This window comes from Alligator mississippiensis, chromosome 16, assembly GCF_030867095.1.
Source record: "Alligator mississippiensis isolate rAllMis1 chromosome 16, rAllMis1, whole genome shotgun sequence".
NCBI lineage: Eukaryota > Metazoa > Chordata > Crocodylia > Alligatoridae > Alligator > Alligator mississippiensis.
Window position 1 is genome coordinate 18,295,050 of NC_081839.1, and position 12,148 is coordinate 18,307,197.

The 12,148-nt window shown below is 42.6% G+C and overlaps 1 protein-coding gene across 7 annotated transcripts in view; it reads left to right on the plus strand.

Annotated features, from left to right (window-relative positions):
* FEZ1 (fasciculation and elongation protein zeta 1) overlaps window positions 1-12,148 on the plus strand; it is a 210,337-nt gene that overhangs the window by 12,732 nt on the left and 185,457 nt on the right. For 5 of the 7 annotated variants that reach the window (XM_014597850.3, XM_059719843.1, XM_059719844.1 and 2 more), the window contains one exon: window positions 9,293-9,648. In XM_014597850.3, the coding sequence (XP_014453336.1) occupies window positions 9,338-9,648 (311 nt within the window). In that variant the 5' untranslated portion in view covers window positions 9,293-9,337. Of the gene's footprint in view, window positions 1-9,292; window positions 9,653-12,148 lie in introns of those variants that run through there. The other 2 variants (XM_019492449.2, XM_059719846.1) reach the window with 2 other exon arrangements.

The following is a 12,148-nucleotide window of genomic DNA, read 5'->3' on the forward strand; positions in this document are numbered from 1 at the left end:
TATTTAAAGTGTTCCCACTGCCATTTTGTAGTGTGGGGATGCTGCTACACAAGGTGCAGAGGCTGCTGGAGTGTGCTAATAAGCATGCTTCAGCAGACTCAATTAATCAAGTCTGCTCTGATGCGCTGTAATTACAGCATGTTGGAGCGCGCCCAGTGGTGGTGGCATGCGCAGGACTGACACATTGAGAAACCACTATCAGGAGCTTGTAATGGCTCTACCATATCAGAAAAAATGGTGGAGACTGTATTTCCTAGAGTACAGTGAGATTTGAAACAGCTGTAGAAAGTGGGGTTGCCCTCTATAGTGGTACCACGGTGTCTGCAAAAGTGATGCAAAGTCATTCAACTTCAATGTAGAAAGCTGGGACCTCAATCTCAATCTAGAAAGTGTTGGTGAACACAGTTCCCTAATCGCAGATTTCACCATTCGTGGGGATCACGGGAACGTATGGTGAGGAATGGTGTGGGTCGCGTGTAGTTCTCTCTGGCTTTGTAGCAGGTTTAACGATCCACTCAAAAAACAGTCCCAGGGTTATTTGATTTAAATTACTAGCTTGAGAATATAAAAAAATCCTTATGCTATCTGCCTGAATAAACAAATTAATAAACCCCCCAAAAAACAAAAAAACCCAGAACTCTGTGTATCTCATGCCTCCAAACCTAGCTACAGACTACTCTTGCCTTTTCACCTTCATCATATGTATAGCCACTAAAACACCCTCTGCAGGTTCAGGAGGTTGAGGAACATTTTAGGGGCCTTCTAAAGGGTCTTCGATATCATTTGCCATCCTGGCTTTCTGACTTCTCAGATCCTGGAGGCGGGTCAGCCCCAGGATGAGGGGAAACATTTGAGGAACCCTCTAAAGGGTCTTCTAAATCATTCACCACTCCGGCTCTCTGACTCCACAGGTCTGGGAGGTGGGTAAGCATTAGAGGGGCCCTCTTAAGGGTCTCCTAAAACACCATCACTAAGGGACCTCTTATTTTTTCTCAACAGGCATTTAGCCTTCCCCAGGCTCCTCTTTAACCAGGCCCTTACTTTTCAGCCTGCAAGCCACTTGCTGGTTAGCCCCTCATTCTTACTCCCAGGTTTATCGCTATCCTCCCCCCCCCTTATGATGCACACCATGACTGCTATCTGGATCATACAGACTGCTTCCTTTTAATAAAATCAACCCTTTTGCTCCAAAAATAATCAAGATCTTTCAAAGCATTCTGCACACTCTTTTTGCAATGTATACTTCTGCCAGCACCAATCACCGCCCCCCCCCTTTTTGTTTTCACAATAATTGTGATCTTTCATGGCAGGATGGGTACCCCCCCCCCCCAAAAGCCCCCTCTTTCAGTTTTCACAGTAATCTTTCAAAAAAGGATTAAGAACCTCCTCTTTCTTCTTAGGTTTCTTTAAAATGTGTGAGCAATCAGTCCTGGGTTTCTTATTCATGGGCCCCAGATTTCCTGCTTTGGGGTTGTGAATCCTTGTATTTTTATGTGTGGTTTTCTCACAGGTAACTGGCACATTTTCCTCTGAACCCTACTGTCTTTTTTTTTCTTTTACCATGTCCTTCTGTTCTGTCCTTTTGTCCTTCTGATCATTGGGTATTCTGATCCCCAGGCTGAGCATTTTTGTGGTTTTTTTATAGTAATTTTTAGAGGTCTGTGACTTGATTTCCACCCTTCTGGTATTTTTAGGAACTGAATTTCTGAAGCCGAGCTTCCTTCTTTGGGGGTATTACTCGTGATCACTTAGGAAATATAAAATTTATGTCTCTGAATTAAGAATTCACTTTCCACAGATGTAGTGTGTTAGACTTAGCTATACAAATTTAAAATTTGTTTATCCCCCACCCTCTATCTCTACATTCACAGGGGATCAATTCACTCCCCCCACAAGAAATGAAAAGCTATAACCTCTCTTTATACTCAGAGGGCCAATCCCCACTTCCCACCTTATCAGATAAAGACACATGGTTATATGTTTGTTCTGTTTTTCTATTTTAGAAGAAGGGGTTCTGTTTGAAAACAAACAGTTACAGGCAGTTGTTATAACTTAGTGTTATATTAACACAGCCATATATAACCTCTCTGTTTTAAAATATTTTTTTTACCTTGCTGTGGTAAAATTGCATGTGGCTTTCCCACTAGATAAGCTCTCTGTAAACAAAAAATAATACACTAAGTAAAATAGTGGGCATATGTATATAAAATAAAAATATATAGCAAACTGCTTTAAAACAAAGTCACTACAGGCAGTCCTTGGACTTATGACACAATTGGTTCCTAAAAACGGCGTCTTAAGCTGAAACATTATAACTCGGAACCAATTTTTCCCATAGGAAACAATGTTATAAATGGGGGATTGGTTCCTGAGCCAAGGCCCGATACCCTGTTTTCACCAAAAATAACCCATAATTTTGTACTCAATCAATTATAGATGAGTAATGTAGCTACATTAATGTATTTATATTGTAAATAGCAATCATATTGATTTGGAAGGACTTCTTTGAGGTGACTTTGCTGGACTTCTTGAAGGGCTCTTGGCTGGATTCTTCTCTGGAGTCTCGGCTGCAGGTTTTTCTGGAGACTTGTCTGCTTTCTTAAAGAAAGTGTCCAAGGAAGTTTGGACAGATGTTCTCCAGGGAGATGGATGACACAGCGACTTTTTCACTGGCATGGCGTCACATCCGATCAAGCAGTGTAAAGTCAAAACTGATGTCAGAAAGTTGAAACAGGGTGTCAATTTAGAAATGTTGTAAGTGCGAAACGTTGTAATTCGAAACGTTGTAAGTTGAGGACTGCCTATATACTACTTTTGGCATGTTTTGCTCATACTGAAGTCTTTCCTTCTCCAGATGCTTGCAAATGTATTTTCTTATGATATACTCCAGTAACTTTTTAGGTATAGAGATGAGGATAACCAGTATCTAGTTTCTGAGGTCCTCCTTTTTGCATTTTTAAGTAGAAGCAATGTGTTGGCCCTTTTTTCAGTCCTCCAGTACCTTGCCCATCTCCCATGACTTTGTAAATATTATTGCCAAGGTCTCCAAAGTGTCTGCCAGTTCCTTTGGGATGAAGTTCATCAGGTCCTGCTGACTTGATTTCATTGAGACTCATCACAATTCTCTGACATTTTGTTTTATTATTTCATCTCGCATCTTATCCAAATAATTGGTATTAGTTTGGTTGAAGCCTTTTTTTTTTTGTGAAGACTGAGGCAAAGTATCTGTTGAGCAGCTCTATCTTCTTTGCATCTTCTGTTAAGAGTTTGCTCTGGCTATTTAATAGTGGCCCTACAGCTTCTTTGGTCTCCATTTCTTTTCTGGCTAAAGTATTTATGCAACCCCTTCTTGTTGTCCTTAACTTCCCTTGCCAGGTTAACCTTTTTTTTTTTTACCTTTGTCTTCCTGGCTTTGTCTATGCAAGTTCTTACTATTTCCTGGTGTGTCTCCTTTGTGACCTACTAATCTTTCCAGTGCCTGTATGCTTTTCTTTTGCATTTGAGACATCCTAGAAGCTCCTTTTGTGCCACATTGTTATTTTGCCATTCTTCTTATGCTTCCATTGTGTTAGAATAGCTTCTTGTTGGTCTTGCAATACCATTCTCTTTAGGGCTAAGTACAGTCAAAAAGCTTAAAGTTGAATTGGTTCAATCTCTGCAGGTTAGTCTAATCTGCATAGATTGAACCAATAAGCAAATGAACAGGCATTCATTTTTTATTTCAGAAATGCAGCTACATGGGGGAGGAGGAGGGGCTAGAGCATGCCTCCTTCCTCAGCTGGAGTGGACAGCTTGGGCCAAGGCTAGCCCACTCATGCTGCATGGGTGGGGGATTTGTGGGGGAGATGCAAAGCATCCTGGGATGCTGGGGCACTGTGAGTTAACTTGAATCTGGAGGAGATCTGGGACAGAAGTTCAATAAACTGATTTAATCTAAATCAGTTGAGCCTGATACTACATCTATCCAGGTTTATCTTAAACCAGTTTTGACCATTTTGAAAGTAGTTTATATACACTGAACTTCTGTTGTGTTACAGATTTGAACTGGTTTCTGATCACTTGTACTGGTTTATGTGCAATTTCTGTCCCTAGTGTAGAAGTTTCCAGCCCTCCTGGATAGCTCTATCCTTCAGTCCGTTCTCTCATGGCACCATGCCTACTATCTCCTTGAGTCAATTGCAGTCCACCTTTTTGAAATCCATTGACTTAGTTCTGTCAGCTTTATGCTTTCCAATCTCTGAATCATGAAATGTATCACATCATGATCACTTCCAAGTTTCCCATCACCTTCACATCCTCCACCAAGATAGATGATCCCCTAGTTACTTCTTCTTTATCTTTCTTGCACAGAAAGTTGTCCTCCATACTTTTAGAAACTTGGTCAATATTTTATTTTGGACACATGATTCTTCCAGCGGATAATGTTTGCTCTTTTGCTGGAGGGTTTTGTTCACTATCCCCTGTTCAATCTAATTTAAAGTCCTCTCTACTAGTTCAGCTAGATGACACCCAAAGATGTTTTTTTCCCATTGTGGTCAGATGTATCCTGTCTCTTGATACCATTCCTCTTCCCTGAAATATTTGCCTATAGTAAAAAAATCCAAAGTCTTCACGTCCTCACCACTATCTCAGCTATACATTTACTTTCATGCTATGATGGTCCCTGCCTGGGCCCTTATCTTCCAGTGGCAGTACTGAAAAGAACACCACCTGTGCTCCAAACTCTTTAACCCTCCTGCCAAGAGCCTCATAGTCACCTCTGGTCTGCTCAGTGTCATTTCTGGCAGTTGGTGCCTAGAAGGACAACAGGAAAGGATAGTGGCCCGAGGCATGGATGAGCGTTGGCAATCTTTCTGTGACATCCTGAATACAGGCTCCAGGCAGACAGCATACCGTGTAGAACCTCAAATCTGGAAGACAGATTGGTGTTGCAGTAGGGAATCACTGGTCCCTGGTATCTCCATTTTCTCCACCTAGAAAGTTGCTGTACCTAGTTTTATTTATTATCCTTGATATTGTTTAGGTTTTTTCCACTGGTGTTTCAGTCACCCTTAATGTAGTCTTTGCCTTAAAAACATAACTGTGCTGACAAACTGCCTCACACACTCACCTGTTTGCTGGCTCTGTGAGAAATACCACTGGTCATGGATGGTTCCAGAGGGAGTGTGATGGCATGGTTGCATTCCTCTTTCGCTGTGTGCTGTACGTGCAGCGAGTTCTCTGAGCTCACTGGCATGTCAGCACAGAGTACAGCACAGCTGGGAGCTCTGCATGTGTTGTGATCTCTCTGAGAAAGCTGGTTGGTTGCTGTGGGTCTGCCCAGAGCACATGCTTTTGATGGGATCCCAAGCCCAGGGGTGAGTGCCACCGCTATGTGCCCTTCCCCTTCTTCTGCCTTACTTCCACTGAATTTAACAGCAGAGGAAAAGAGAGGATGAGCAGCAGTGGCAGCACTCAGCCCCTGCTTTCGTGCAGCTATGTAGCCTCCTACTGCTCATCTCTCTTTTCCTGTGATTCCTCCTTTTCCTGTGTTGAATTCAGAAAGGGGAGGAGGGGGAGAGAGAGGGAAACAGCAAACAGCAGCAGTGCACACCTCCTGGGCTCTGGAGCTCTGCGCAACGGGTTCTTGGCATACCCTGCGTTGACCAGTTGGTGAACTCAAAGAGCTCATGACACATAGCACGAGCAGTACTGACATGCTGGTGAACTCAGAGAACTCACTGACATCCAGAATCATGATGGGAGTGTATGCCCACACACTCTTCTGCTGTTTGACACCTGTGCAATGAGCCCTCTTTTCTGATAAGGTGCTACACAGCTGAAGGGGGTGTGACCACATGATTCTAATGCTGCCTATGCCATGGGTAATCTCTCTCCAGTCCAGTAGCTCTCTTTACAATGTGAACTCTCATTGTCTTCCTTTAATCAGTTCTTTTCCTAACTTAAAATTCTTGTACTAATCTCCAGTTATTTACATTTAAATGAAATTTTACCCATGTACTACTCTATTAAATGCTTTACTGAAGTATAAGTAGACTAGATTTCCCACTGTTCATTTATCTAGAAAATACCTTATTGAAGAAAGACATCAGCTTTGTAGGGTAATTATTCTTCCAAATTTTGTTATTTTGTCAGAGATATGAGGCATTTATAGATGTACTCTGGGAGGTGTGTGTCTGTGTGTGTGGGGGTGTGCTTTAATTAGCACAGCTTCAAGAGCCACACTAATTAAAAGCACCTGGAGTATCATGTGCATCAGTGTCCCTGTAATGAAAAATGGCAGCAAGGTTTTTTGAACTAAAGCTATTTGAACAAGCTTTAGTTTAAAGCACCCCACTGCCATTTTTCAGTGTGGGGACACTGATACATATGGTGCTGGAGTCTACTGAAGTGCAGTAATTACTATTACCACCTCGTTTCAGAGACTGAAAGTTGAGCCCAGGATGCAGCAGGTAGAACAGCACAGGGTGGATGCACTGGGGTTATATTTGGAAATGATTTGGAAGCAGGTTTAAAACTAACAAAAGAAAGTTGCTTTTTTACCACAGCACATAATTAACTTGTGGAACTCATTGCCACAATATATTGAAGAAGCCAGTAATTTAATGAGGTTCAAAAGAGGATTAGACAAATCCATGCAGGATAGGTCTATCAGTGGATAATAAACATTATAGGTATAGGTTGAAACTTTAAATGAGAACTTTCTAGATGTCTAAATGATGCAAGTTGTAAGGAAAGAGGTATGTAATGGGGTGATTGGGTCATAGGTGGTCAGTCAGAGTGGAACACACTAGGGTAGAGGATTATGGGAATGTCATCCTAGGTCAAACTGAGTGTCAGTCTAAGTCTGGGATATCAAGATGAAGGTTCAGAAGAGGTCACAGTCAGGGTAAGAAGTTAATCCAGACTGGGAGGTCCAAGACAGGAACATGAGTAAGCAAGAAACGGCAGGAGAGTCTGATCTAGAAGGCTCAGAGTCAAGTTTAAAAGTTCCAAGCAGGCCTGAGGCACAATGCAGTCTGTTTCCCAGACAGCTCTCTGCTGTCTGATCTCAGCATATAAAGCCAGAGTAGGCAGGGCCTCATTGCCTGATTGCCTCTAGCTGGCTCCTGGGACCAGATCAGCCCCAGCTGGGTCTTAGCTCATGAATCAGTGTGGCATATATTTTTTTGGATACAGTGCCAGGGCAGAGCCCTTTGCCCAAACAGGTGTCCTTCTTCATTTGAAAGTTGTTTTCTTAATATTTTATGATATTTACTCATATACAACGCACGTTTTCCTGAAAATTAGTTTCAGGAATTTGGGGTGCATGTCTTAAATGAGGAAATGCAGGGAGCAGATGGCACTACCTTTGGGGAGCTGCATTGCCAATGAAGCTGGGTGGGAAGATAATGGGGCCTCCTGAGTCAGGTGAGGGTCTACTCAGTTAAAAAAGAGTAGCTGGGCATTTCAGCTTCAGCAGTATTGGCTTCAGTGACCCAGCAGGCATTGCAGAGATGGGTGAAAAATATCCTCTAGATCCAGTCACAAGCGATGTGCCTCATCTGGTTTGCTCTGCCCCTATGGTCCCATTCTCCCATGCAGAAAACCCAATTTTTTACCCAGCCGTTCCAAGGTTAAAGGAAGAAATATTCCATTACCATTCTTAATTGCCAATATTGACAAAGAGCTCTCAGGACAAATTTACTGAAAATCTGGAGACAAATATTTATTCACCCATAGCAGAAAGAAGTAGTTACTGTGGTCCCAACGCAGGATAGGAAAGGATCCTGACACAGTACCATCAACACTTTTCCTTCCTCCAAGCCAAGCATCCTCTTGGCATTTACAAAACTGAGCTATTTCTTAAAAAGAAGCAATTTTAGTCATATTTTCACTGCCTCCTGACCATGCTAAGGAACACTGAAGTGAAGTATACCATGCTTACTGTTCAGGTACATGAGGACCTCCCTCTTCAACACACTGGTGCTGCAACTGTATATTTGATCCATTAAGTACATATCTAAACAAGTCTTGTAGGACATTTTCAAAGCTTTGGGAATGTGCAATTACTAAAGGGAGTAAAGGCAGTCAAGTTGACCCAAACTTATATTCATTTTGCTAAAAAAATATTATTCTTTCAGCCCCAGTTCTAAATGCATATGTAGTTGATGTAGCATAGTAATAAAAACGCTGTGAGCCCTGTCTTACTTATTCTGGCCTCCTCAGTGCTGCCCCTAGGTCTGATCAGACCTCAGTGGGCAAAGAATATGCCTATGGTGCGATGCCAGTCCATGCCTGGATCTAGATCACAGCTTTCCCCTCCTCTATCCTCTCCCAGCATACCTGATCCAGTGGCTACTTCAGCAGATCTAAGGCCTGGGCTGCATGATCCTGGTGCAGCCAGAACATACACTGCATGTGGTTCAGTCTGCCTGAACTACACTGCGTGTACTGTACTGCTTCACACTGCTCCCGCTCTGGGGTGCGCCCTCAGACTGCACACATCTGTTCCAGCTGGTCTGGGACCTAAGCTGCACACAGCACTCACAGGCACCAAGTGCCGCAGGGGTTCCAGACTGGCTGGGAGCAGGCACTGCATGTGGTGCAGTCCTGGAGTGGCTGTGATAGGCATCATGTGTAGTACAGGTGCCACTCTGGCAAGACCATACATGGCACCTGTTCCAGCTGCTCTAGGATCTGTGCCCTATGCAGTGAGGGTCCCTGACTATGGTGGAGGAGAAGGAGGGAAAGGGAGAAGGGAAGGGAGAGGAGGTTCATGGCCTAGATCCAACCCACGGACCAGCCTGATGCCACTCATCCAGTCTGTGGGGTAGAAGGAATTTGACATACCTAGTACAGATCATCGTTGTTTATAAAGCAGGTGTAGTTTTAATGGGTATTTTGGAGGGCAATAATTTGACTTATAATTAGAACAATACGGTATTTTATTTTTATATAAGCAATAAAAGGCATATTCCTCACTAAATATGAGCCAGCTTGGAAAATTAAAGTTTCTAAATTCCACTGCTTTGTGAAAAAATGTGTCTTTCAGTATACTTAGAATGGTTACTTAAAAAAAAATGCTTTCCATAAGCAGAAACTTTAAGAAAGTAATCTCTGACTACTGATATCAACAATGGAAAGCTTCATGAGCAACTGAGAACAGCCGGTTGTAATTAAAATCCTGTCATAACCATCAGTAAAGGTAGGACTGCTCCCCCTATATTACTGCATTTAGTCCTGCAGGAGTGTTGAATAAGCACATGTTTATTCTTGTTGCTGATTTTTTAACATACTATTTTTTTTCCAGATAAGCTGTCTTGAAAAAAATCCATTTCTCTTTAGCCAGACCAAGATGGAAGCTCCACTGGTGAATCTGGATGAAGAGTTTGAAGATCTGAGACCTTGCTACTCTGATGGCAGAGAAGAAAAAAAACATTGTTTTTATGGCTCATCCCCTCAGCATTTAGAAGATGCCTCCCTTTCTGAGCTTGAAAACTTCTCTTCTGAGATCATCAGCTTCAAGTCTATGGAAGACTTGGTGAATGAATTTGATGAGAAGCTCAATGTCTGCTTTCGGAATTACAATGCCAAAACTGAGAACCTGGCTCCTGTAAAAAATCATCTCCAGATACAAGAGGAGGAAGAGAATCTTCAGGATGAGGAGTAAGCAATCTAGAAGTACTAAATAAGTATAACTACATGATGCTGTTCCTTATTTTAACACAGTGAATCCTCGTAAATTCAGCTGGTGAAAAAAAAAAAAGAAAATTTAAATTTTGAACCTTTTCAGCTATTTTGGAGATTTCCAAATGGGCCCAAAAACTCACATATTTTTTAATCCATTTTTAATTGAGAATATAAAATATTAAAATAAATGCAAATGATTTCTGGAATTTGTTAAAAAATACTTGATAGCCATTATGAGAATGGTTTTATAAAAATGTGAAACTTTTGTGAAAAATGAAAATATTTAAATAAGTAACCAATTCTTTGGAAAATTCTTTCCTGTCAGTGAGGCCGATGTGTGGGGCATGGGGGCACATGCCCCTCCCAGATTTGTGCATCCACAGTGGACACAGGGCTGCAGCCTGACAAGACCAGCAGAGGCAGGAGCTGCCTGTGGCCCAGTGGAGAGGACCCAGTATGGGAGGGAAGAGCTGCGCCACCATCAGTGCAACGAATAATAGACAGGGTGTGGGGGGGGGGTGTGTGAATTCTGGCTTCGCTTCCTTCTGTTGCCATCCACTTGTACACTGGGCTGTGGCTCTGCCCTACACCATGGCCTGGCTGCCACCAGTCTGGTCAGGCTGTCCATGCTGCCTGTCACCGGACCTCCTCTCTGGGGTAGAGCCACGGACTGAGGGGAGTGGCAGTCGGGCCATGGTGGTACCTAAGCAGCTGGTGGCAAGGGGTGATGGCAGTGTGGCCCCACCATTCATTACACCTTATGTTTCTGGCAGTGCAACTGGTGCAGGGGTCCTGGCAGCAGCACAGCAATGAGTCTTTCTGTCCTGCTGTGCCCTCCTGCACTGGGTCCTTCCCATTGGGCTGTGGAAGCAGCTCCTGTCCATGCTGGTCTGGCTAGGCTGCATCCCTGTGTCTGCTGTGGGTGGACAAATATGGGGTCATGTCCTCCTGATGCATCATCTATGCCCTCCCCATAGACTTAGCTGCAGAGAATTGTGGGAGCTGCTCTCCATGCTACTTGGCTTCCACATGCATGCATGGTTCCCCCTGCCTGATCATCCTCCTCCCACTCTTTCCAGCTCCAAGCGGCCCCTTGCAGGCTGGAAATCTGTAAGCCTGCAAGGGGAAACCGGCAGTTTCCCACATATTTTTCCTTCAAAGGAGAATCCATTTTAAAGTTTATTTTCAACTCGTTCTTATATTTTTGTGACCCACGGCTTGAGAAACACTGTTCTAATGAGGCTGCGTGGGTGTGGAGGGCATATAAAAAGTTTTGCTTTTTTATTTTGCTCCATTTATTGACAAGGTACTGAAACGTGTTCCACAACAGTGGTCACTATAACAGACAGAGTAACATAAAGACTGGGGTTTATTTGCATAAAGTAACCTACTTAAGTTTGAGAATGGATCTGTTGGAGGGAATGGATTGGCAAAAAAACTGGAGTAAGTGTTATTTAGAAAGTACAGTATTTAGAAATTTGGGTCTGTCAACATTTTCTCATGGCAGTATTCCTTCTCAGCCAACTAGTTATCTCCCATTCTGTATCTGTGCATTTATTATTCTTTCCTAGGTGTAGCACCTTCCATTTGCCTGCACTGAACTTCATTCTGTTGACTGTATCCCAACTTTCCAATCTACCAAGATCCTTTTTGAAATTTCCCCCTATGCTCCAAAGTGTTTGCAGTCTTTCCCAATTTCAAGTAATCTGTACATTTGATCAGGAATCACTCTATTCTGGCATCTAAATCATTAATGCACATGTTGAACAACATCAGATCCAGGACAGACCCCTGTGGAACCATACTTGAAACCTCCTGCCATTCTAGCATTTATCCATTTATAATTACCCTTTACATGTAGTCATCAAGCCTATTATGCATCCACCTAATAATAATTATATATAGCCCATATTTCTCCAGTTTTCTTAAAAGAATGTCACATGGGACTGTAAGTATACTAAGCCCACTGCATTCCCTTCATAAACCCAAGTAGTTATTTTGTCAAAGAAGGAGATAAAATTTGTGTGGCATAATATATTCTTAATAAATCAATGTTGGAAAGGGTGATGACCATATATTTCTTCCTGGAGATGTTTTCAAATGGATGTCTTCATAACTGGCTCCAGTAACTTCCTTAGTCATGAAGTCAGGCTGGTAGACCTATAATTCTCTAGGCCCTCCTTTCTCCATTTTTTTTTATTTTGAAGGATGGAAGCTATGTTAGTCATACAATCATAGAAAATTAGGGTTGGAAGGGACCTCAGGAGGTCATCTAGTACAACCCCTGGTCTTTTCTTAGTCCTCTAGAATGTTGCCTGTCTCCAACAGTCTTGTAAATGTTATTGACAATGGCCCTGAGATCCTCTCAGCCAGTTCATTAAGCATCTTGGGATTAATTTTATCAGTCCCTCACAACTTAATTTTATTTAATATAATTAAAACCCTCTGATGAGTTCTTTAGCAGGGGTGGGCAAAA